Source organism: Gadus chalcogrammus, chromosome 3, assembly GCF_026213295.1.
Source record: "Gadus chalcogrammus isolate NIFS_2021 chromosome 3, NIFS_Gcha_1.0, whole genome shotgun sequence".
Taxonomy (NCBI): domain Eukaryota; kingdom Metazoa; phylum Chordata; class Actinopteri; order Gadiformes; family Gadidae; genus Gadus; species Gadus chalcogrammus.
In genome coordinates this window covers 2239618-2266548 of record NC_079414.1, presented here as the reverse complement: position 1 = coordinate 2266548, position 26931 = coordinate 2239618, and the positions used below count along the sequence as shown (strand labels likewise).

At 46.1% G+C, this 26931-nt stretch overlaps 2 protein-coding genes across 5 annotated transcripts in view; one reads left to right on the top strand and one right to left on the bottom strand.

The window, feature by feature from the left end:
• The first annotated feature begins 1295 nt into the window (after positions 1-1295).
• Positions 1296-10350, top strand: LOC130380024 (nucleolar and coiled-body phosphoprotein 1-like). Its single transcript, XM_056587208.1, has 7 exons — positions 1296-1476; positions 1574-1808; positions 2070-2243; positions 2509-2582; positions 6747-6850; positions 7058-8595; positions 9722-10350. Exons 2-7 carry the CDS (start codon positions 1616-1618, stop codon positions 9835-9837), a joined length of 2199 nt encoding a protein of 732 aa, XP_056443183.1. The 5' UTR covers positions 1296-1476; positions 1574-1615; the 3' UTR covers positions 9838-10350.
• A 12994-nt stretch (positions 10351-23344) lies between these two features.
• Positions 23345-26931, bottom strand: part of LOC130377568 (lysine-specific demethylase 2A-like) — an 80888-nt gene continuing 77301 nt past the window's right edge. For 2 of the 4 annotated variants that reach the window (XM_056584723.1, XM_056584727.1), the window contains 4 exons: positions 26508-26671; positions 25614-25760; positions 25192-25410; positions 23345-24193 (listed from right to left, as the gene is read on the bottom strand). In XM_056584723.1, coding sequence (XP_056440698.1) covers positions 24012-24193; positions 25192-25410; positions 25614-25760; positions 26508-26671 — 712 coding nt within the window. In that variant the 3' untranslated portion in view covers positions 23345-24011. The remainder of the gene's footprint in view (positions 24194-25191; positions 25411-25613; positions 25761-26507; positions 26672-26931) is intronic. The other 2 variants (XM_056584734.1, XM_056584742.1) reach the window with 2 other exon arrangements.

Here is a 26931-nt window from a genome sequence, read left to right as displayed (position 1 = left end):
AACTAAGTTGTTTGTGCTTCTTTTTATGTGTAGGGACCCTAGTCATGCTACTGCAGATGTTTGGTGCTATTTTTAACAATATTAGTGGTTCAAAAATTCTGATTTGGAAGCGAAACTCAATGCGAAACTCAAAGCCAATAACATGGACGCGAAACATTGCGCCGGGTAAACTCTAATACTCGATTTTTAATGAAAAGGGTATCGTGAGGGCTTATATGATGGGTTTTCATGCCAAAACAAAGACCCTGGGTTCAATTTTCGCTGGAATTACACTTCAAGACCCTTATTATAGGAAGTGTCGGGCTACTTCTAGCCTTTTAAGCGGTTTAAAATAGCGATTTAGTTTTTACCATAACACATGCCCCTATCGTTCCAAGTTTATAGCGTTTTGATAGAATCGCTAAAAACAGCCAACTACAGAATGCGTCTCTGTGGTTTTTGTGCTCCAAAACGAACGTTCCAACTCGTTATCATACCAAACATATCCCAAATCCATTTTACACCGGATTTGTCCTTTAAACGCGCCTGCGCAAAGTCCCTTCCCGAGATCTCATTCCACACCGTACGAGACAGACGCTGGTATGAATCTGCCTCTGCATCTCAGATAGGCATTTTCCAAAGCCTATCTGAGATATCTCGGTGGAACGAGATAACAAACGGCGTCACTGTTTACCTGTGTAAGGACATGGTTCCCTTTCAAAATGTCGATAGAAAGGGCTTTAAAGAGATGTTCAAAACACTCGATCCAAAGTAGCCTACCTGTTACCTGCCCGCACACACTTCAGCCACATTTAGATGCCAAAACCATACGAAATCCATACTATTAAACAGTGTGTTTTTCAGTGATGGAAGTAACCTTTTTTCTATGCAGTTTTGCTGCCTAAACAGCAGTATAATTTACCCCTTCAGAAGCATTTATATAGAACTTAGAAGATACAATTAACATACCGTGACATAATACCGTTACCGTCTATGCCTCAAATCATACCGTGATAAACATTTTAGTCCATACCGTACAGCCCTAAAACAGAGCATTTAATTATTAGGTATGCCTAACAGTCTAAATATGTTTGAGACTGTAATGGAGTTGACTTTTGTTGCCATCTAGTGGTTGGAATAAGTGGATTGCAAAAAGCTTTTTTGTTTTTTATTAAACCTTTATTTATAGGCTACTTGTAATCTAATAGAGTGGCTAAGTCACATACCGTCCGGTAGAGCCCATGTGACCTGATGAGATCGGAAAATATGAATGGGTTTCAATGGAGAGAAAGTAATTATTTTCTGGTCCCAGTCGTTATATGCCCTGGATTACACATGTTGTTTGTGGAGTTAAATTATCATTTATCATGCAAAGAAAACTAAAAATTTTCTTGAAGAAGTTTGATAAGGTTTTGTGTGAGGCCACTTTGTGGACCTTATATCGCTGACGTCTCTCAAATCGTCGCCGAATTGCATGCCGGGAACAACAACATGGCGGTAGATTTGGACTTCCCTCCAGTGTAAAACAGCATATTTTCTTTCATTAAATCTCAATTGATGCTAACTTCATTGCCCTTGGCGGACCCGTATGTAGCGGCTGAAGACCTCCTAGCTGGAGACTTCCTGGGTGTCTGTCATGGACCGAGCTCCAGCAGATCTTCAACCGCCGGTCCACAGCCTGTCCCCGGAGGGGCCGACCTCCAGGGCCAACCGGCTGAGGAGGAGCTCCAGAACCCCGAACCAGAAGCCCCAGTCCCCGGGGGGGGCTACCTCCAGAATACTGAGCCAGACGTCCCCGGGCACCCACGCTCCGGAGACCCGGGAGACAGGTCGGTGTGCTCATGTGACCTTCGATCCTTCCTGTTTCATAGTCGGTTGTTTCCGATGATTGTTGGCAGTATTTTGATTTTCTTCATTACTTTGTTTAAGTTAGTGTGGGTGATTTACTCACCGAAGTGGTACAGCGCAGTTACACGTTTATAACGATGCGTTTGCAACAGTTCGGATGGCCCTCAAAAAGCCTAGTCTAAACGATAATAACAGTTATTGCCTTCATGTTAATAAAACCCTTTTAAATTGTATATTCACAGCTCCCCTCAAACACAGACACGTCTGGGCCCAACCACCTCATGCATTCAATACGCCAACCAGAATGGCCCGGTCTAAATATGACACTGTCTTTTGTGTCGAATCCCCAAACAATGATGGGGAGTTTCAACAGGACATTGTTTGGGATGCTAACTCTCCCTCCCCTGTCAGGCCAGGTAAACACTGTTAACTGATTAATGTTTATTGAATGAATAAAATAATATTCTGGGCTATTTAAATTAAAAAAAATTATGGTACGATATCATGCCATACAAATGTTTGTAATCCAAAATACATCCAAACCCTTTCTTTATTTTTATGGCTACGTTTATGTATGATTTGATTCTATGTAATAATCACTGCATTATATTGATTGATCTGTGAATGTGATCATTGAACCACATGCATAGCCCCTTCACTTTGAATGCTTTGTTTATCCAGGGAAAAAAGGCAAGAGCCGTGCAGTGGGGGCTGCAATCGGAATCTCAGAAATTGTCCGCAGAATAGCTCCCATGGTTGGTTCTGTCACCCCTTCTTCAGTCCCTGTAGTCCACAGTACATGACTGCTATAGTCCACAAGACACTACTGCTATGTCCACGCAACACTACTGCTGTGTACACATCACACTACTGCTATAGTCCACACTACACTCCTGCTTTAGTCCACACTATACTGCTGCTATAGTTCACCCTATACTACGGCTATAGTTCACACTATACTACGGCTATAGTTCACACTATACTACGGCTATAGTTCACACTATACTACGGCTATAGTTCACACTACACTCCTGCTATAGTTCTCACCATACTACTGCTATAGTCCACACTATACTACTGCTATAGTTCACACTATACTACTGCTATAGTTCACACTACACTCCTGCTATAGTTCACACTACACTCCTGCTATAGTTCACACTACACTCCTGCTATAGTCCACACTACACTTCTGCTATAGTCCACAAGACACTACTGTTATAGTCTGTATCAGTAATGTATGTGTCTGGTAAGGACAGATAGGCCCAATCCCAATGTCCGGACTCACAGACTTTATTGGACGTTCTCGCGAAATTATTAAGGCTTTAGGGCTGTCCAAATGTCGAATTCCAAAGGGGCGTGAGGGTTTGAGTCCACACTTAACAAGCCCTTTCCGTGAGTCCACATCAGTGCAGACTTCACCTAAGGGAATTACCCACAGTTCAAAGCGTTGTGACGTTTACCACGTAGAAGACCATAGGGAAATCCGGACATTAGGAAGGTAAACAACAACAAGACAACGCTACTGTCAATGCGCCATCAGATGGGAATTTCGGCCTTATTTTAGTGAGCCGGATCATTTGGATCAGCTCACCAACAGCTTGGGAGCTTTTTTGCTCCCAATCGGCTATTCATATTAGCAGGGCTCTCAAGTTTTGAACTGATTTCAGTGTGAGATTTTGTCGGTGGGGGTGGGGGGGGGGTGACTAATGTATGATAGTAAGCATTATTGGCCCTTAAACACTTATATTCAGAAACAACACCTGTGGCCTATGCAATACCAGTAGAGGCATATACTTTTCCCTGAAATTTTAAATGTTGCAAACGTGCAAAAATATATATTTATGTGGCAATCAGTGCAATGCTTAAAATATATCTGTTGCATTCAGTAGGCCAAATAAAGGCTGTGGTAAAGTATGACCAAGTGTTTCTTTCTGTTCAATAGATAAAACTTTATCAATCCCCTGTAGGAGAAATGTTATGTTTGTCCCTAAAAAAACAGTAATGGTAAAAAAAAAAAATACAAAACATGACGGTATCTCTAAATTCAAACCGTCCAATCTGAAGGCTCTACTTAACCTCTCCCCCTACTCACTTCCACCAATGCAAAGCGAACAGAACTGAGTAGGGGAGGGGTGTAGCCTAACTAGCTTGTGAACGACCCAGAGAAATGCAACACAAAGTCAAAGTGAACATGTATGGGGCTTTGTAATAAAATCTAGGATGATTTTGATATTCCGCCCGGACACATTTTTTTAAAAGGCTCAAAAAGAGGGCATGTCCGGTAGGGATGGGCCGATAGTCGGATTCCATCGTCGTCTGAAGTTGCCGATAAAAACGCGATAATTTTTTTTTAATAATTAATAATAATAATTATTATTATTTTTTTTTTGAAAAACAGCGCTGTGGTAGCTACTTTTACAACTTAAAAAGCCCCGCAAATTCTAATTGAAATTAACTGGCACAGGTGGAAAACATTATGTAGCGCTGACCTGCCGTATTCACTCACTGCTGCGAGAGGAGAGGGGAGGGGCTTGAAACCTACCAGTCTGCTCGCACGGCGAAATTACATCACACCCCGCTGCACAATTTCCGGGTCACAGCTGTGTTACATGAGCTGTGTTCGAAATCGTTCCCTATTCACTCACTCAATATTCCCTATAGTGTTCATGATATAGTGCACTACATAGAGAACGAACAAACGAGAATTTGGACTCTATGCTGAACATTTCTAATCGTCATTTGCGTCAGTAAATGCGCCGGGTATTTGTGTGACGCAGACAGATGCTCGCACATCATGTAAACAAACCGGGCACTCTCGAGGAAAGCTGGATGTTGAATGTTACATTTCCTTGAACAAGGTTTTTCTTATTAATTCTGAATGTTACATTTTCTATGTTAAATCCCAAATAAATTGTTGACATTTCTAAACGAAAGCCGGAGACTCCATCATTAAATGTATTCATTTTCGTGGTTATTCAGCTTATTCTTCTCCTCCGGAAAAACACGACCGCATTGCATTGTGGTATACGGGAGTAACACGTAGGGAACATCATATGTACACTCAAATTTGGGGTATTTTAAGTGCACTATATAGTGCATGCTTCGGGCCATGCTTCGTGAAACGGTCGATGCCATTTCCGACCATGTCCGATTGCGTCCGCTCTCCGATCTTGAATTCCGAATGCTTCGTGAACGGAATTAAAACATGGCGGACGTAGAGGAGCCAGGACCTGCAGCAGGTCACTTGGAGTCAGTTAAAAACAGCACAGGGTGGAATGTTTTTTTCCGCTCAGTTGCCGTGAGTAATTATGAAACTATCTATGCCAGTCATACATAATGATTGATTGAATAGAGGAGACCTGGGACACTTTTTGCTATAATGGCTCTTTTGCTTAGCAACCATTTGAATTTAAGGGATGATATTTGAATAAAATAAACTTACATCTGTCAGCTATTCATCAATAGAATTTAAGGATGATTACCTTAAGTACATTATTCACAGTTGGCCTTTGAATGTAAGATGCCAACAGCAACTGTCCCCGTAAAGACACCCATGATAAAAACTGATATGCTCGGATATAAATAACAATAATCGGGTTAAATAACTTCACATGGTGTGTCTGGTGTGTTTCCAGCATTCGTAGTGTTGATCAGCAGATATATAGTCCGCCAAGACGTTGAGGTTGCTTAGTAACCAGAGACTCTGTCGGAGCGTTCCCTCTTCGTCATAACTATCAAACCAAACATCCTTCACATTCACCGAGCGAACATTATGAAAGTAAAATGCACATTTCTCGCTAAAAATGTTTCCATAAAAGCATTTAATGGCGTAACTATGTTACTATTTCCACACAGAATAAAGAAAGATGTCGGCCGTATGCTTCTGTCCAAGCTCACTACTCTCTGCCAGTGACGTCGGGTCAAGCTCAACGCTTCGGAAGCATTCGGAATTCAAGATCGGAGAGCGGACGCAATCGGACATGGTCGGAAATGGCATCGACCATTTCAAATGGCAACGACCGTTTACGAGACGGAAAGTCGCGCCGCCGGCACCGCCACCGACGTATCGAAACTTAAATCAGCGGAGGCTCACGCTGGTCCAAGGGGAAGACCATCGTTATCGCTTTTAAGAAAAAAATTGATTATTCTTTTTTTTTATATATAAATAATTATTATTATAAAATTATTATGAGGTTGCCCCCCCGATAGTATCGGCGATCGCTAGGAGGCGCTATCGGACGATGGAAACTTGTAGACGATTGCCCAACCCTAATGTCTGGGCAAAAGAGGACGTCTGGTTACCCTACGTACGGGGAACCCATTTGATTCCTACCTGTTCCACTGTAGCCGCGCAAATTGGTGGGCGCTATAGGCCTACTGGTAATTTCTCTGCGTGAGAAATACGAAGTGTGCATGGGTTGAATTGCGTGCGTCTCACGCCGAATGCGTGAGACTTGAGAGCCGTGTATTAGGCTACTACTTATACCTTTTATAACTCAGCCAAATGTAGCCCGTTCTGATACATGTTTAGTAGGCCCTATGTGTAGGCCAATAATCACCTAAATTATTCAATACATCCTTTATACTGAAGTATTAAAATGTAAAAGGTAACATGTGCTCTTGTGACGTGCTGTCCCAATCCCATATATACCTATCTGAGCCCATGTGGCCTCACACTCACTTACTTAGCACCTGAGATCAAATAAGTCTGTGAGTCCTTAGTCCTTAGTCCTAAACTCACAAGCTCACTTTGGGATTGGGCCTATGTGTCTGGTAAGGACAGACTATAGTCCATAGCAATAGTGTCTGGTTAGGACAGATACACTCCTGCTATAGTCCATAGCAGTAGTGTATGGGGTTGGTAAGGACAGATACACTGTATGTGTAAGGACGGGGTGATTTCCTTCTCTTGGCAGCATGGACGCCCAGCGGTGGTGGAGCCCGCTTTGCAGGTGTGGATTGAAAGCGCTGCTATTCCCTGTACTCCAGAGGAGCACCACCCCAAGAGGAAGTCCCCAAGGTACTCCACATCAGTTCTGCATTATGGTGGAGCAATGGTCTCTGTTTCCACATCAGTTCTGCATTAGGGTGGAGCGATGGTCTCTGTTTCCACATCAGTTCTGCATTAGGGTGGAGCGAGGGTATCTGTTTCCACAGGAGCGATGGTCTCTGTTCCATCATGACTAACAGAGCAGTGTAACCCGTTCTGTTTTGCTGTGAACCCCAGGCCCAACGGTGTAGACGATCTGCTGAAACTGGCCAAGCAGTTTGACTTCAACATGTTTCGGAAAGACGAGGAACGGGCGGAGGAAATGCACAAGCAGGCCTTGGGGCTTCTGTCAGACGACATCTTGGAAGGACCCCCTCGGGCGGACCCCCTTCCACCAGCGCCAGAGACGGCCAGCAAGAACCCCTCCCCTGTCTGCGGGCTGCAGGACTACCACATGGAAGATTTCTTTGACCAGCCGACGCAAGACTGCAGCAGTAACCTCTTCCAGATGGTATGCCTCGGGTCCCTGGAGAGCTCCAGCTCCGGGACGGCAGGCGGGGCCCCACACTGTGCGGCTCCTCCCATTCCCACTCCTGCTGAAAACGGTCCAGCTGCGGTCCAGTTGGATGACGACTGGGAGAACGACTGGGAGAACGAGGATTTCCTTAACGACACCTTAGTCATGGAAATTACCCCAAATCCACCATGCTTTGCCCCGCCAAAGTACTGCTCCACACAAAGCAGATGGGATGAGGCCCTCCCTGGCAGCACGCATCCCTCTAGAGGTACACCAGGCAGGCTGGGAGGGGAAGGTGGCCCGGCAGAGAAGGAGCCCAGAATGCCGAAAAACAGAACCACTTTCAAATTGGATGTAATTCCTCTGAGCCTCAATGGGAAGGATGCGGCAGCGAGCCAGGCGTCCATGACAAACACACCGCAGAGCGAGGCTTTGTCGAGGATGAACCCCCCAGTCTCGGGCTCCTATACAAATAGGCCATCGCACCCTCCAAGAGGAGCGCTGCCCGGTCCCCCTGCCGGCCCGCAGCCCAAGACCTCCCTCGCCAACGCCAACGCCAACGCCAAACGCACCTTGGCCCGGACAACCCCCATGACCTCAAACAAGATGAAAGAAAACCAACCGGTGAGGTCCTCCAATATCCAGGCCATGGCGACCATCAGCTGTTTTGCTGCAGCCCCAGGGCAAGAGACTCCGCCCATGGTGCCAGCCAGCGACGACTACCGAGACCTGGACGAGTTATTTTCTTCAGAGCCCGTTTGGGACGAGGAGGGTGACGACGACCTCCTGTGTCAAATGTGCGAGGACCTGGAGACTCAAGCGGTGGTGCTGGAGAGGCCGGCAGCGCTAAAGCAACCCCTGTCGCTAGACAAGAAGCCTGGCCAGGCGACCCAGAGACCGGCCTGGGTGGCAACTCCCCCCCGGGTCGGGGACCAGCAGAAGGGTTGTCCGGCTGTAAAGGTCTCGAAACAGCCCTCGCCCAGCGCGCCGCCTCCTCCTTCTGCCTCTCTGGCGGCCCAATGTTCTCCTCCTGGTCGCGTGCAGCCATCAGGGCTGTCTGCCAACCCCTTCACAGGGAACGCCTTGCCTAGCATCAAGACCACCAGCACGGAGTCCTTCAAATACGCACTGTCAGTTAGCAATGTGGACCATTCTCAATGCTACGGAGGAGGACCTCCACCCAAAGCCACGGCTGGAGATAAGGGTCAGTTCTCTGTTAAGAAGCCGCCGAGCCCCAGCGTCATGGAGATCCCTACAGGTAAGCTGTCAAATGTCCTGTTTCACCTTCTTTGCAGAGGGAAATAATGCAATAATAGCAGCCATTAGTTACAACTGACCAACCGCACACTAAAATCCCACCACAAGCATTGTTATAAAGAGAAATTCTTCCATAGTTGAAACACACAATTTGTCTGAACCTGATTGTCACTGGTTGGTTCTCCGTAGGCCTGCAGCGGATTCGAATTGTATCCGAATCCGTTCGGTTCGTTTACCACAGTTTGGAGCATTCTGGAGATCCGCGGATTTCGGTTTCATGAAGGCATTGCCTTATGTAGCGTATTTTGCCTACTGTAGCCTACGTCCGATACAAAGGGTGTTTAGGACCCAGCGGAATGCATTCTCTCCAGTGCTGCCCGAGCCAATGAGACTTTTCCTGCCCCTCCCTTCAGCCTGTCAGCGTTCAAAACAAACTGGGCTTTTCAAGCGCACGATTCCTAAATTTAAAGAAAGTAATTGATACAATTATATTCTAAATATACGGGAGATAAATACAAACGGGTGATAAGCGGATAACGGCCTTCGAGGTCGACCGGTTCGATGGAAATAATGGACAGGTAGAGGCAACTCTGGCTTCATGCTGCGCTCGTCGCCAGAGTTCTAAGCCTCGTCGGCCGTTATCCCTTACATGTTACACTCAGTGCACCATGTTTTCAAATGCATTTAGGGGAACATTTATTGCACAAAAAAGCCTTGCAAGTTGTCTGATTGCAGTCAATTAACACATTGCAAATAGCCTGTGGGTCTCATTCATTTTTGTGTTTCTCCCCCAAACCCTCCGTCAAAAAAAAGTCTGCCTATTTACTATCACGGACATGATCCTAATCCGAACCGTATCCGAAACCGAGGCCCAAAACGGTTATCTGAACCGAACCGTGGACACACTGATCCGTTTCACCCCTAGTTCTCCGGCACCATGCAGCTTTACATTCCTTGAGTTGAGCTCACTTGCCTTGGACTTGGCCTCCGTGGCTGCCTGCTCTAACTCTCTACTAGGATCCGACCCGTTGTATGTGATTTTGGGACATCAGTGGGGGTTTTCTTGAGGCTGCCTCAGTAGATGCTCTAAGTGATGGTGTTGAACAGGTTTTTTTTGTACCTTTCAGGGCCCAAGAAGTGCTCGAAGGCAGAGATTGAGCGCAAAAAGAGGCAGGCGCTGGAGAGAAGACGGCAGCACCTGCAGGGGCCCCAGAACCTGGGCGCCCCAACACGGGGCCGCTGAGCTCTCAGCGGGGGCCCCTCAACCCCCTTGGCCGTCGGTCCCCTCTGATGTGCAGGGACACTGAGGTGTGGGGAACGGACCCTTTGAATACAACGGTTATATATCTGACGCAGGAACGCAGATCCTTGACTACCTTTGTTTCTGTTGGTTTTCACACAATGTTTGACACCACGTTTACTTAGACTTTAATGCTTTGTTTCTACCTGTATTATCTTTTTAACACTAATCATTTTTAGGATTAGCCATTTAAGGATTGTCAACGGATACATTGAATCTAGCATGTTTGGTTTGAAGCTCTTCTACGCTTACAGCAGTGTCCCCCAGGGGGCCAATACCAGACACAAGCTCCCCCCAGTGGCCACGTGCAGGGACACGCTAACCTGGAGACTCCCCAGTTTAAAGGTTTTCATCTCAAGCAAAATATCTAAATTGTTTAATATATATTTTCGTGTTTGTTAAGTTCTGTTAATAAAGTTCCACCTGAGGACGGTTTTACTCATACGCGCGTCTTGATGCATCACTGCTTCGCTTTCCAGGGGCCTGTGTCATGAGACGGCAAGGAGCCACCCATGTTTTGGTCAATGATTTACAAGATGAGCGCATAATATCCCCCCCCCCCCCCCCGTTCCTGGATAACAGCATCCCATGTTTGGCTGTGGTTTGAACCTGAACAACACTACCAGTCCAGATGGGTTAGTTTGGATGTAGACATGTTACATACACGCACATGCTGCTAAAACACTGCCTGGCCAATGATGGACAGAGAACCGGGCGAGCGGCATAATGCAGTGTGTCAGAAGGGAGGCGTCAGGGAGCAGAGTGTAGGGGTCGCTTATGCTGCCTTCAAAACGCTCAAGAGTTTTCGGGAGGTTCGGACATTAAGCTCGGAGAAAAGTGCTTGGAACACTCTGTTGGGTCGGAGTTTTCGCTCCGAGTTTCGTGCCGAAGTAAAGCTACCCGAGTCCTCCGAGATCCCGTCACAACAATGACTGCGCATTTCATTGATAGACTAAAGGCGACACACCGGGCCGAAAATCGGCGTTGGTGAGACTTGAGAGGTCGCTGACGTGTGTACGGTGAAATCTGCAACGTCAGCGATCTTTTCAGCCGATTCAACGTGTAATCGGCCATTAGAGTCGTTCAGTCTTTTATCATTCTAATTGGTGGAGCCAGTTTCCTGCCATAATTCAAACCTGAAAAAAAAAGTTTCAAAGGCTTGAAAGCCTGGGTTTGAAAACTCAACACCTTGTAAAAAAGGTTTTGCAACACTGAAAAAAGAGATTATAACCTGAAAAAATTCAAAAAAAAAATCTAACATCTGTAAACATGATTTTGTGTTCTATTTTCGTCTTCATCATTTTCACCAACACATTTTTCACCAAGTATTTTTTTTTTCACAAACATGTTTTCAAAGTTCAAACAATATCACAAGCGCATTTGCAGAGTTTCAAATCTGGAACTGTTCTAACAGTGTATTTAATTTTTTCCCGGTTTTGAAACCTTGTAAATGGGATTCTGCAAACAGGTGTTCATACATTGAGAAATAAGTTTTGAAAGGTTGAATATTTATTTTTAAAAACTTGTAAAGATGTACGTTTACGCCATTGCAATGTATTTTTTCAGAACTGACTTTTCAGCACTGACTTTTCAGAGATTTTACCACACAGGCGCATGCTTTGAGTCACGTGAATATTGGCAGTGTTCTGTCGCGCATTAGTTTTGAAACTCCTAACAGTCAAAGTCTGAAGAAAAAAAAAACGTTCCTGGGGGCGGGACCATTTAGCTCTAAACCTATTGGTTGCTCTCGGCTGACGTACATTCGATAAACTATAGTTTATAGTTAAACATTCATAGTTTATGGTTATCTGGTATGTTTACCATCCTCACTTCCGGGCTTCCCTGATTCGCTAGTGGAGCTGCTAGCCCTCTATGGAGCCAGTTTCCTGCCATAATTCAAACCTGAAAAAAAAGTCTCAAAGGCTTGTTAGTCTGGGTTTGAAAACTCAACACCTTGTAAAAAAGGTTTTGCAACACTGAAAAAAAAGATAATAACCTGAAAAAAATTCAAACACCTGTAAACAGGATTTTGTGTTCTATTTTATCTTCTTTATCATTTTCACCAACACATTTTCGAAGTATTTTTTTTTTCACAAACATGTTTTCAAAGTTCAAACAATTTCACCAGCGCATTTGCAGAGTTTCAAATCTGGCACTGTTCTACGATAAACGATAAACTAAATTCGGATGAGCTCCTTGGCCTGCTCGCAGTTGTATCCACAGCTTCACCCCCTTAGTGCGTCTAACTTTTATATCTCGAATTCATTGGTTATTTATTTGAGAAGAGCTTCCTTGGGATGCAGACTAGTGAATTTTTAATTCCGATCTTGGCATTTCGAGGAAACATGCTTCTTGCTATTTTGAGTAAATAAGTTTCTTGTTTGCGGTACCGCTTGAGGGGATTTTTAATCCTGATCTGGGCATTTTGAGAAGTTTCTTGTTTAATGCTCTGGTCGAGTAATTATGTGTTCAACCATTATTTTGAGAAAATAGGTTTCCTGCTTAAAGTGCCCTTTGAATGAATTTAATTCTCTCATATTTTGGGCCGATTGAACAGTTTTCTGATCTTAGGTCGATACACCAACTCATCAAACTAGAAAATGCGGTGAGTGCTGTATTACAATGTGAGGTTGAAAATATTTTTTAATAAAGCCACATAGATTAAGACATAAAGAAATGTTCAACGGCTTAAATCAAGTGAAGGGATTTGAACAGAGTTCAAAAGTCGAAATGGAGTAAACAATGTAAACATGCACACCATTTAAAACAATTTAAATCGTTGGAAAAAAGTAATTGACAGCTGAATGAAAAGCGCAAAGCATTGCTAAAATGCAGTAATGTAAAAGGAATTGAACTGAAGAATCTGAAATAGCCGAAATTGTATGTACATTGTCATGTTGATAAAGAATCACGTCTTACATCTCTTTCCTTTATCTGTTTATTAATTTCTTCACAGCTCCGGTACATCATCAGCAGCCATGGCATGTTCTTAGTCTTAACTAACGGTCAATGACCCAGAATGCATTTGTATACGGAAAAAAAATTAAACAACCGATCACATAGGTGTACAATAAAGTTGGAAACAAAAATAGGTCGTAATCCACATAATATTGGGGTATATTATTAACAAATGAGATAACATTATGAGAACATTTAATTTAACAGAGAGAGACCAACTGAAGACAAGCTGGCATGGAACTTAAACTGATTTTGAAAAAAGTATAAAGGTAATCGAAATTCTGTTTTAGATTGATTATTGAAGATAAGTGTGATGATTTGTTAAACCTTTGAATGAAGGCTAACGACAAAATATTGACCAAGTTACGAAGTCTGAAGTAGTAAGTGTCAGTTGTAAATAATATTAACTTTAAAAGTATAATATCTTAAAAAGTATAAAATATTAAAAAAACTTGAACATTTTAAAATTTGAATGGAGTCTGCAGGTGAACAATTGAGGAAGGAGATAGGTCCCAAAGTTTGTAGAGAGTAATAAAGAGGAAAGATAGATAGGAAGAATACAACTTAAAGGGATACTTCATCGATTCAGAACCGGCGTTCTATCATTATAAAATCGCTATTGTAATATAAAAAAAAAGGTTTTTTCCCCACAGTATATCCAATCCAATCCAATCCACTTTATTTATATAGCACAGTTTAAACAAACACATGGGTTTCCAAAGTGCTGCACACAGAAAAATAGATAAAATAAGTATAAAATAAGTAAAAACACATGACCCACCCAACACTTCTACATCACATCAACACGCCATCTAGTGTCCAAAGGCCAAATAAAAAAGGTGCGTTTTTACCAAGGTTTTAAAGAGACACAGGGATGTAGTTTGTCTAATATGGAGTGGCAAAGTGTTCCACAATTTTGGGGCTGCTACCGCAAAGGCACGTTCTCCTCTGTGTTTTAGCCTGGTACGGGGTGTGGCCAAAAACAGCTGGTCAGCTGACCTAAGAGAACGGCTAGGAGTGTAGGGTTTTAGCAGCGGAGAGGTATGGTGGGGCAAGGCCATTTAAGGCTTTAAACGCAAATTAAAGTATTTTAAAATGAATCCTAAAACGTACAGGTAGCCAGTGCAATGAAGCCAGAATAGGTGTAATGTGGTCATACTTTCTAGTGTTAGTCAAGAGACGAGCTGCGGCATTTTGAACTAATTGGAGGCGGGCAATGGAGGCCTCACTAATCCCCATGTAAAGTGCATTACAGTAGTCCAGCCGGGTGGTCACAAACGCATGGATTACTGTTTCAAAATGCTGTCTCTGAAGCATTGGTTTAATTTTTGCCAGCTGCCTTAGCTGGAAGAAGCTGGACTTCACCACAGCTTTTAACTATAACCCAGTCTTCCCTTAGCCCAGCTTTCCTGATCTAAATTTCTCCTGACATGTCATTTCAGTAAAACTTTGCTTTCCTGCTAGAAGGGCCGAGGACTACAAAACACTGCTTCCGCAAATTTGTAAGCCCACCAATAAGGAATGAGAGGGGCGGGAGCTCGTGTACGTGGTTCAAACACAATGTACGCCATGTTTCTTCACCGCTTAGCTCGATAACTATGGTGTGTTCGATAAACAAACACGTTGAGGTCGAGGCAAGATGGCGACGAGGCTAAGCAAAATTACAAGCTCTGTCCCTTAACAACGACTTTTTGCTTCGCCTATTATGTTCTAAAAGACTCGTGAACTACAACGTTCCATCTCCCGGCCTTTTAACACCGTAATTCACCCTATTGAAGTAAGCTTGTAGCGTATTTGCCGACAAGGCTACTACAGCATCATTGCTAATCCAGCATCAGCTAAACTGCCCACGAGTGAGGAGCCTGCACTTTCACAAGCAACATGGAGCCTTCCGATAAAGGAGCAAAACGGAAGGAAAAAGAATCAACGCGCCCGACTGATGGTATGGTTTTTGGTGTACCGATGAACTCCCAAGACGCATGCTAGCTATGCAGCTACAATCTCGACTGCAGCTAACCCTGACCATGGCTATGCTCTCGCCTCTGTCCGCAGCCGCGAACAGAGCCCAGATGTTATGCCGTTGCCAGATTCTGACCCCAATACACCAGTCAAGCCAAAAGGAAAAAAGCAGAGAGCAGAAATGTCTGCATGAGTTACAGAACAACATCGTTGGGATAATCTCAACAAAAATTAATGAGCGGGCAGACAACCTGGAAAGCATGATTAACCATAACACAGTGAGCATTGACGCCCTGAAGAAGTCTATTGATTTTGCATTTGCGGAGGTTGATTCTTTGAAGACCGATATGAAGGTGGTTAAAACTACTACTGAAATGAGCAGAAACTGTCAGAGTTAGAACTCAAACTCAATGACGCTGAAAGATACCAACAGAGATGGCTCGATGGCGTCCCGGAGGAGAAACAGGAGGACATCAAGGCCAAAGTCATCAACATCTGCTGCTCCATGGTGCCTGACGCCCATGCAAAGATCAGAAAGGACATTGACATCGTTCACCGGCTTGGCAGGTACCAGGAAAATATGAGGAGATCCAGGACGACCATCATCCGCTTCACAAACAGATCCACGCGGGACCTCCTGTGGAAGAAGGCGAAGACCTGCGAATACCTTACAAAGAATAAGTTGAGGTTTGCCGTGGATCTGACTTCTGCGGACTAAATTTTACGAGACAAACTGTGGCCCATATTAGAAGCAGCGAAGAAGGAAGGGAAAAAAGCACACTTTGCAGGCGTTCGCGTGATAATCGATGGAAAGGAGGTACGTCCATCTTTGCCCCCAAAATAAACACGTCTGGCCGGTCTCAAATGGACACATCCTCCTAAGATGATGCATACCTTGAACTAATTACACTACTCCTCCTGTTTTCACCTAAGTGCTGAGCATTTATTACCTTTTTGTTGGTAAAGCTTATTTTTTCTTTTTCTTACTGTTAAAAGGTTCGGGAGATTGTTTAACACTGTTACTTAGAATATATTTTCTATTATTAAGGGATAGAAATTGTTCGCTGTAATTTCATAGCACCTTTCATTGTTATACTGTCTTTTTCTGTTTTTTCTCTTAATGCCAGGGGGTTGAGACAGAATGTTAAACGAAAGGCTTTATTCTTATTTGCAAGGCAGCAAAAAACAGACCTTTCTTTTTTCCAGGAAACGCATTCAGTTATAGATGATGCATCTTTATGGAAAGCACAATGGGGTAATGACGTTTGGTTCTCGAATGGTACAGAAAGAGCAGCTGGTGCTGCTACTTTAAAGAACTGTTTCGATGGGAATATTTTACATTCTAAGGGTGACCCAAATGGTCATTACTTTATTTTGATTGTTGACATAAATGATACTATAGTTTTAATCATCAATATTTATGGGTATATTTCAAAACAAGAGAATGACATTTTATTTGATGATTTGGAAATCCACATTTTACATTGGTTGTCGAAATATCCAAATTTATTAATATTAATGGGAGGTGACTTTAATATAGCATCGTCTTCATCTCATCTTCATCCGCTTATCCGGGGTCGGGTCGCGGGGGGAGCAGCTCAAGCAGGGGGCCCCAGACGTCCCTTTCCCGGGCCACATTGACCAGCTCTGACGGGGGGATCCCGAGGCGTTCCCAGGCCATTGTTGAGATATAATCTCTCCACCTAGTCCTGGGTCTTCCCCGAGGTCTCCTCCCCACTGGATGTGCCTGAAACACCTCCCAAGGGAGGCGCCCAGTGGGCATCCTTACCAGATGCCCGAACCACCTCAGCTGACTCCTTTCTAAATAAAGGAGCAGCGGCTCTAATCCGAGTTCCTCACGGATGGCTGAGCGTCCCACCCTATCCTAGGGTGACCAGATTTGAGTTTGTAAAAAAGAGAACACTTCGTCGCGGGGGGGGGGGGGGGGGGGGGGGGTGTAGTGTATAGCATGCCGCACCATGACCATGTGAATGCATACAAATGTCACAAATGAAATGACAATATGAACATCTATTTATTGAACTTTAACAAAATTGCAAAGTGCAAATGTAAAACTAATCTTTTTTGTGGCATTTAAATGTGTCAATAATGATAACAAATAAAACAATCTAAATAATAAATTCTTTATATGGCCACATTAAAATAAGAAAATTAGAAACTTTTCAGTCCTCCTCATATATTAAAGCAATAATGATAACAAATACAATATTCTAAATAATAAATTACTTTTTTTTTTTTCTTTAGTTCGTCCGTGAACTTACATTTACGTTTAGGCATGGCTGCAGATGTAATGTGCTGTTATAAACAGAGTGGAAGCGGCAAGGTGCTCAATGTTGCCAGATTGGAAATGGCAAAGTAACGTACCAAAGGCCAAAAATGGTCGTATTTGGAGGATAATTATCGTGGCTCTGGCAACCCTGAGATCGGTCGCCCAATGACGGACTCTCTACAGTCAGCTCGCGCAAGAAGGTGGAACGTAAGGGAGATACCATTTCCAGAACTTGGAAGGCCGTAATAACCATAGACATATACAATGGTAATAACTAGTAGGTTATGTGAAAGACCCAGAAACACAAATATGCAACGAGGCAAAAAATAAATAAATAATAATAATAACAATAATATTTTTATTTTTTTTTGCGACGAGGCAAAATACCGGACGTTTTTGGAATCCCTGCCGGGCGCATTTTTTAGGTCTCGAAAAGAGGACATGTCCGGGAAAAAGAGGACGTCTGGTCACCCTACCTATCCCTAAGGGAGACGCCAGCCAACCTTCTGAGAAAACTCATCTCTGCCGCTTGTACCCGCGATCTCGTCCTTTCGGTCATCAACCAACCCTCATGACCATAGGTGAGGATAGGAACGAAGATCGACCGGTAGTTCGAGAGCTTTGCCTTGCAGCTCAGCTCTCTTTTCGTAACAACGGTGCGGTAAAGCGAACGCAATACCGCCCCCGCTGCTCAGATTCTCCGGCCAATCTCACGCTCCATCGTACCCTCACTCGCGAACAAGACCCCGAGGTACTTGAACTCCTTCACTTGGGCTAAGGACTCATTTCCTACCTGGAGTAAGCAATCCACCGGTTTCCTGCTAAGATTCATGGCCTCAGATTTAGCTGTGTTGATCCTCATCCCAGCCGCTTCACACTCGGCCGCCAGCCGATCCAGTGAGTGCTGAAGGTCACAGGCCGATGATCCAATGAGGACCACATCATCTGCAAAAAGCAGTGTTGAGATACTCAGGCCACCGAACTGCAACCCCTCCCCACCACGACTACGCCTCAATATCCTGTCCATGTATATCACAAACAGGATTGGAGACAAGGCGCAGCCCTGGCGGACACCAGCACCCACTGAGAACGAAACTGACTGCCGAGGACGCAAACACGCTTTGGGAGTACAGAGATTGGATGGCCCTGAGGAGAGACCCCCTTACCCCATACTCCCGCAGCACCTCCCACAGTTTCTCCCGGAGGACCCGGTCATACGCCTTCTCCAGATCCAGAAAACACATGTAGACCGGATGGGCATACTCCCAGGCCCCCTCCAGGATCCTTGCGAGAGTGAAGAGCTGGTCCGTAGTTCCACGTCCGGGGCGAAAACCACATTGTTCCTCTTCAATTTGAGGTTCGACGATCGGCCGAACCCTCCTTTCCAGCACCTTGGAGTACACTTTACCAGGGAGGCTGAGAAGTGTGATACCCCGGTAATTAGCACACACTTTCTGGTCCCCCTTTTTGAACAGGAGAACCACCACCCCGGTTTGCCACTCCTTTGGCACTGTACCCGACTCCCACGCGATGTTGAATAGGCGTGTCAATCATGACAGCCCCTCAACACCCAGAGCCTTTAGCATTTCTGGCTGGATCTCATCAATCCCTGGCGCTTTGCCACTGCGGAGATGTTTGACTACCTCAGTGACCTCCACCAGGGAAATTGACGACGAAACACCATCAACCTCGAGCTCTGCCTCCAACATAGAGGGCGTGTTATTCGGATTCAGGAGTTCCTCAAAGTGTTCCTTCCAACGTCCGACGACCTCCTCAGTTGAGGTCAACAGAGTCCCATCCTTACTGTACACAGCTTGGATGGTTCCCTGTTTCCCCCTCCTGAGGTGCCGGATAGTCTTCCAGAAACACTTTGGTGCCGACCGAAAGTCCTTCTCCATGGCCTCTCCGAACTTCTCCCACACCCGCTGCTTAGCCTCCGACACGGCAGCAGCTGCAGCCCTTTGAGCCTGTCGGTACCCTGCAACCGAGTCAGGAGTCCTCCAGGATATCATATCCCAGAAGGCCTCCTTCTTCAATCGGACGGCTTCCCTGTCCACCGGTGTCTACCACGGTGTCCGAGGGTTACCGCCCCTTGAGGAGCCTAAGACCCTGAGGCCACAGCTAGCCACCGCAGCTTCAGCAATGGAGGCTTTGAACACCGCCCACTCTGGCTCAATGCCCCCAGCCTCCACAGGAATGCCAGAAAAACTTGAAGATGAAGATACCTAGGACGGGGGCCTCCTCCAGACGTTCCCAATTTACCAGCACTACTCGTTTGGGCTTACCAGGTCTATCCGGAAATTTCCCCCATTCCCTGATCCAACTCACCACCAGATGGTGGTCGGTTGACAGTTCCGCCCCTCTCTTAACCCGAGTGTCCAAAACATGCGGCCTCAGATCAGATGACACGAGCACGAAATCGATCTTCGGCCTAGGGTACTCTGGTACCAGGTACACTTATGAGCACCCTTATGTTCGAACATGGTGTTCGTTATGGATAATCCATGACTAGCACAGAAGTCCAATAACAAAGGACCGCTCGGGTTTAGATCAGGGAGGCCGTTCCTCCCCACCACGCCTCTCCAGGTGTCTCCATCGTTGCCCACGTGGGCGTTGAAGTCTCCCAGCAGAACTACGGAGTCCCCTACTGGAGCCCCATACAGGACTCCATTCAGGGTCTCCAAGAAGGCTGAGTACTCTGAACTGCTGTTTGGTGCATACGCACAAACAACAGTCAGAGTTTTCCCCCCTACAATCCTTAGGCGCAGGGAGGCGACCCTCTTTTCTACTGGGGTAAACTCCAACACTGCGGCGCTCAGCCGGGGATTTATGAGTATCCCCACACCCGCCCGGCGCCTCACGCCCTCAGCAACTCCGGAGAAGAATAGAGTCCAACCCCTATCCAGGAGTACGGTACCAGAGCTGAGACTGTGTGTGGAGGTAAGCCCCACCAGATCTAACTGATAGCGCTCCACCTCCCTCACAAGCTCCGGTTCCTTTCCCCACAGCGAGGTGACGTTACACGCCCCCAGAGCCAGCTTCTGCCGACCGGGTCTGGTCCGTCGAGACCCCTGACCTTCGCTGCCACCCATGTGGCTGCGCACCCGACCCCAACGGGTCTTCCCACAGGTGGTGGGCCCATGGGATGAAGAGAGGGGGGGTGCCACGTAGTTTGTTCAGGCTGTGCCCGACCGGGCTCCGTGGCAAAGGGTTCACCCTAACCCTAAACCCGGCCACCAGGCGCTCGCCATCGAGCCCTCCGTCTGGGCCTGGCTCCAGACGGGGGCCCCGGGCTTCCTCCGGGCCGGGTCACATCTCCTCTTCTTATGTTATTCATTGAGGTTTTTGAACCATTCTTAGTCTGGCCCCTCACCTGAGACCACTCTGCCATTAGAGACCCTACCAGGAGCACAAGGCTCCAGACAACACAGCCCTCAGGTTCACAGGGACACGCAAACCTCTCCACCACGATAAGGTGACGGTTCCAGGAGAAGTAATGTGATGACGGTTCCGTTCTTTAATATGTCCATGGCAAAACCAGGCTTGGCCGCTGGGCACTGGTGGATTGCGCATGGTTGCTCTGCTCCTTGGGGCTTGGTTGAATTGAATGAGACACCTTCTGAACGGTTCCAAAAGCTCCCAACACAGCTGATACACTGAACAGATTTGTTCCGGAACTCGTCGTTAGCCTACAACATCAGCAGCAGTGCACAACACCCTGTCTCACTGAGGAAAAATCACAACATCCTTACAGACACAAATGTAACCACTGTGCAATACTCAAATAAAAAAAATCATACAAATAACTTTCACTTTTTCGCTACGCTATGCTGTCCAGTAGCCATGATGTATAATTTGACCACAAAATGTTCTTTATGAACCTGGCCGAATGACATGGCCCACACAGCTGCTTAATTTTTTAACGATTCTTGTATGGCGACACATTAGTGCCATAATTCACTAATGTGATAAAAGATGCATTCGGGCGTATTATATTATTCCACACGCGTAGATATTAACTGCGAGCGCGCAAATGATCTCTGCGCACGCGCAAATTACCTCTGCGCGCGCAAAACAGCCTCTCGCGCTCGCAAAACAGCCTCTCGCACGCGCAAATTACCTCTGCGCGGGCAAAACACTCTCTCGCGCGTAACAGCCTCTCGCAAAAGATGTTTTGCGCTCTCGCTCGAATTTAATTTTGGCACTATGGGGGAGGGAACCAAGGCAGGGCGGGCTTTCCTGTGATTGGCCGTTTCTGAAGCGCGATATTTGATTGACAGCCCTCCTCTCATTCAATGGCTGAAACTTCAACCGCGTCTGGGCAGGTCCCTTCAGGTAAGAAACCCTTGGCTGAATTCGGGCATTTGTGATGACCGAAAACTACGGCTTGTATAAAATGTACGTATGTTTCTGAGAAATATGTTAGTGTAGCTAAACATCAACATTAGTCTTTGTATAGTTGTATAGTCTTTGTATTGTTATTATTACTTAGTACTTACTTACTTACTACTAGATTGTTTAAAAGTAATTTTGGCAGTTCCATGTACCATTCACACTTACATTGCATTAAATACAATAGAGCCAATAAGAGAACAATAAATTATCATATTGTGATAGACTTTAGATCAATATCAATATAAAACATGTTACACAAACACGGTTCCATATTTATTGACAATATCAGTAGACATGTTGAAGAACAGTTGATGGTCATATTAAGTGTTAAACAGAAGTGTTTAAATCCAGCATGGTAATTCCTATTCTTTTTTTCATTAAAAAGCATCAATAGTTATCGATATCAATGTATGGTTTAGGTAAATATACAATATACATCAATAAGCATGTACAAGAGTGGCCTTGTGTGTATACAAGTGTAAATATTGACTTTCTGACTTGTGCCTTATTAGAAATGGATCCTCTCCCTAATGTTTACTTTTTGTCTTTTATTTGATTTGACGTCCTGCAGACATATAAACCACCTTTGTTTATGTTATGCAAAAGAAAACTCAATAAACAGATGACAAAAAAAAAAGAATGACGTGACATTCAACAACTAAGTCAGAAAACTAGTGCACTGTTACCTAAAAGACACAGTTCAATTAGATTATTTATCTACAAGAGAACTGGCATGGCACACAAGGAGTTAGGCAGATTTAACTGAATGAGAAGTTTATTTATACAATGAATCAGGGTCACATCAACATGCCTTGACAGTGCATTGCACCAAATATACAACTCCTGCCTACACATAAACTCAAAATAATCCAAATCAATAGGCTCTCTTGTGAGTCCCAGTTCAAACTTGGACAGGAGCCGGGTCAGGATCTGTCTCCTAATGGTGTCCAGAGAAGAGAGAATGCAAGTGAAAAAATAAATACATATCTCTCCATATGAGAAACAAAAGGTGTGTGTGTGTGTGAACATACGGAAATTCCATTGGCAGTTAATTTCACTATCAATTATTACAGCTCGACTATGGATATTGTGGTACAGCTGATCGACATACCTCCATACTAGATGCTGGAACAGAAACTCGGTGAAATCTGATTCACAAACATGGGGGGTGAGGGGAAATGAACATCCATCAACTTTTGACCAATGCCATAACCAGCAAGTTTGTAAAATAATATTTACAATCCATTAATGTATTTTTAGGTTAACAAACAGAATATGCACGTTAACCCTACAATAGTTCAGTTAGCCTAATCACGTAATAGTCATTGTTGCCAGCCAGACATCGCGCTAACTAATGTTAACCCTAAAGTTAACGTTAGCTATTCGTTAGCGTTAGCTGCGGTTAACGACTAAGTAATAACGTTAATCTAGACTATACAAAGTTTAGCTACACTAAAATATTTCTCAGAAACATACTTGGATGAAATTTTACACAAGCCATAGTTTTTCGTTCATCACAAATGGCCGAATTCAGCCAAGGGTTTCTTACCTGTTTTCGTTCATCACAAATGGCCGAATTCAGCCAAGGGTTTCTTACCTGAAGGGACCTGCCCAGACGCGGTTGTCTTCTGAGTTTCAGCCATTGAATGAGAGGAGGGCTGAGTGAGGAGGGCTGTCAATCAAATATCGCGCTTCAGAAACGGCCAATCACAGGAAAGCCCGCCCTGCCTTGGTTCCCTCTCCCATAGTGCCAAAATTAAATTCGAGCGAGAGCGCAGAACATCTTTCGCGAGAGGCTGTACGCGCGAGAGGCTGTACGCGCGAGAGGCTGTTCTGCGCGCACAGAGATAATTTTCGCACTCGCAGTTAATATCTACGCGTGTGGAATAATATATCACGCCCGAATGCATCTTTTATCACATTAGTGAGTTATGGCACTAATGTGTTTAACTTAATTATCTTTCAATCTTGTCAGTTAATTCTTGACTCCTGCTCTGCACCTCGTCAAACTATGTAAAACTGTTGTAAATCAAACTCATAGTTCACAGGGACATGCATTTTTTTGGTTACAATGTAGGAGGGATCAGTGATGCCGTTCAGAATTCTCCAGCCTTAAAGGGGCTTTCCAGGCTGCACTTACCATGATCAATAGTCTATAGTCTATCAATAGTCTATATATCATGTCGTCAAAAAACGAAGGCTGTGTTACTATGTGCACATAAAAGAAAAGTACTTCAAACCAATCCGTATTCACTTTACACTTTATTAGTGTTCTTTTTTTAGAATGTTTAAAAATGAAATGTAACAAAGACTCGCAAACATGAAGGCCAGGCAGAAAAGAGCCCAGCAGAAAGAACCCAGGAACTTCACAGAGAAAAAACATTTACAAACACAGCCATTCTCCTCTTGGGGTCCCAGGCTAGGAGACTAGAAACAGGCTGGAAACAGGCTTTGGTGGCGCCGCTCCCCTGCAACAGAGGGCCCGGAGGACGCCGTGCCTGCTGGGAAACGCCCCTTAGGGGATGCGCTGGATGAGCTTTTCTTCCATCATGCAGTAGAACGACACGTGGGACAGGTCTGAGATGAAGGCCTCGCACGCCCGCCGGCTCACGCCGTCGCAGCCCCGAAGGTCAAGCAGCTCCAGCGCAGAGAGGCGCTTCAGGTAGGGCAGGCAACCGTCCGTCAGCCGGTTGCAACCTGCAGACACAATTCAGGTCAGTGGCGATACTCATTCACAGGACCCTTACTTTGAAAAACAGGTCAGGTTGCAAGAGACTTTCTATGGTAATGGTTGCAGCATTGTGTGTTGTGGGTCCAGGTCATCCAGCCACAAAACCAGCATGGGGTTTCCCTGGCGACTTCTAGGTGCTTCTGGCCCGCCCCAAACAGGAGGCTTGTTTTAGAGGAAACCAAAGTCTAAGACAAGACCTTCTCCATCAGGAGTGACATAGCAGTGCTATGGATGGAACCTTATAAATGTCCTCACGCGTCTACCCAACCTATGGAGACTCGACCTAGGAACCCAACGGGTTCGGGTCCAGGTTTTGTTATGGTCAATTGGGTGAGGTCCCATGATACCGGCTGGGTGATCCCCAGAGAACCACGTGGTAGTGGGACTAGCGAGATCAGGTTGACCTCGAGGATCAGATTACAAGAGCAATGAGGTAAAGAAATAAGGTGATATACCGCAAGATGGTAACCTCTGGAATAAAATGCTGAGGAGGAAAGGCCCAAGTTCAGGGGGGATGTTAGGTGCGATTACAGTCCGACCCACAACATCCTTTAAAGCCGTCCAAACTTAGCTCTGTTGTATCCGACATGACAAACGATTTAGCAGTATAATTACAATTTAACACGCAATTGAATACTGTCTCAGGTCTGGACGCCTAGGGCCTCTTCCTGTGAAGCTGACCACAGGTCTGTGTTATGGTGCATACTGTGAAGCTGACCCCAGGTCTGTTTGGATGCGTCCTGTGAAGCTGACCCCAGGTCTATGTTTGGGTGCTTCCTGTGAAGCTGACCCCAGGTCTGTTTGGATGCGTCCTGTGAAGCTGACCCCAGGTCTGTGTTTGGGTGCATCCTGTGAAGCTGACCCCAGGTCTGTTTGGATGCATCCTGTGAAGCTGACCCCAGGTCTGTGTTTGGGTGAGTCCTGTGAAGCTGACCCCAGGTCTGTGTTTGGGTGCGTTACCCACCGGCAAGATAGAGATCGGTGAGGTTGTGGCGGGTGTGCGTGCCGGCGGCGGCCAGCAGGGCGATGGAGGTGTCGCAGACAGCCGGGCAGTGGGCCAGGTCCAGCCGCTCAAGCTGGGGCATGTGGCGCTGCAGCAGCCGCAGGGTGGAGTCGCTCACCTCCAGGCCCGACAGGTACAGCGCCGACATGTTCCTCAGGCGGCTGCGGGATGAGCCCAGGCCTGAGGGGGAGCAGGGAGAGCCATAGAACCATCATTGTAACGGGATGGAACCCAGGGACAACCAACCAACTCCAGTGAGTGAGTGAATTATTTGAGTGATTGAGAAAGTGAGTGAGTGAGTGAATTATGTGAGCGAGTGGGTGAGTAAGTGAGTGAATTATGCGAGTGAGTGAGTGAATTATGTGAGTGAGTGAGATACGCACCAGGTGGCAGGATGAGGTCCTTCATCTGGACGTCCTTGATGCCCTGACACCAGCGCAGGTCCAGCAGCCTGAGGCAGGGCAGGGTGGGGGACACAAGGGCAGAAAGGGCGAACCAGGGCAGGCCCGCCACACGCAGCTCCCGGAGCCCTGCAACAGGACAACCGTTAGGGGGTGGACCTTCCCCCACACGCAGGACAACTGTCACACACACCTAGTTGCAATAGCGGAGCTGCGTGGTCGACCTCTGTGAGTGAGGGCTGTGTTCCCTACCCGAGTGAGGGCTGTGTTCCCTACCCGAGTAAGGGCTGTGTTCCCTACCTGAGGGAGTGAGGGCTGTGTTCCCTACCTGAGGGAGTGAGGGCTGTGTTCCCTACCTGAGGGAGTGAGGGCTGTGTTCCCTACCTGAGTGAGTGAGGGCTGTGTTCCCTACCTGAGTGAGTGAGGGCTGTGTTCCCTACCTGAGGGAGTGAGGGCTGCGTTCCCTACCTGAGTGAGGGCTGCGTTCCCTACCTGAGTGAGGGCTGTGTTCCCTACCTGAGTGAGGGCTGTGTTCCCTACCTGAGTGAGGGCTGTGTTCCCTACCTGAGTGAGGGCTGCGTTCCCTACCTGAGTGAGGGCTGTGTTCCCTACCTGAGTGAGGGCTGTGTTCCCTACCTGAGTGAGGGCTGTGTTCCCTACCTGAGTGAGGGCTGTGTTCCCTACCTGAGTGAGGGCTGTGTTCCCTACCTGAGTGAGGGCTGTGTTCCCTACCTGAGTGAGGGCTGTGTTCCCTACCTGAGTGAGGGCTGTGTTCCCTACCTGAGTGAGGGCTGTGTTCCCTACCTGAGTGAGGGCTGTGTTCCCTACCTGAGTGAGGGCTGTGTTCCCTACCTGAGGGAGGGCTGTGTTCCCTACCTGGCAGGCGTGTGAGCAGGCAGTGCAGCTGCCTCTTGGCGGCAGGTGTCCAAGAGAGGTCCAGGGAGGTGGGCAGCCTCTTGATGATTCCAGCCAGGGCCTGGTTACTGAGGCGGGTGCTGCGGCTGATGTCCACGTGGCTCCACAGGCGCTTGTCAAAGCTCCTGCAGCGGGGAAAACCCAGGAGGTCAAAGGAATACAAACAGGAAACCTTGTTCTGAACCAAAGCTTGTCTCCATTGAGCTATTGAGCGTCATGTTGAACCACAGACAGTGGTCTGACATGCTGGAGTCCAGTCGTGGGTCATGGATCCTCATACATACATACAACACACACATATACACACATACATATATGCATAAACTTGGCACAAAAAGTATGGAATTTTGTGTTGGTTTGATTATTTCTTAGTGGTAACAATACT

Bases quoted from the DNA above. Each gene is read 5' to 3' on its own strand.
- LOC130380024 (XM_056587208.1), top strand. From the start codon at position 1,616: ATGGACCGAGCTCCAGCAGATCTTCAACCGCCGGTCCACAGCCTGTCC. The intron at 2,244-2,508 runs GTAAACACTGTT...TTGTTTATCCAG, and splicing joins TCCCTCCCCTGTCAGGCCAG to GGAAAAAAGGCAAGAGCCGT. The intron at 8,596-9,721 runs GTAAGCTGTCAA...TGTACCTTTCAG, and splicing joins CGTCATGGAGATCCCTACAG to GGCCCAAGAAGTGCTCGAAG.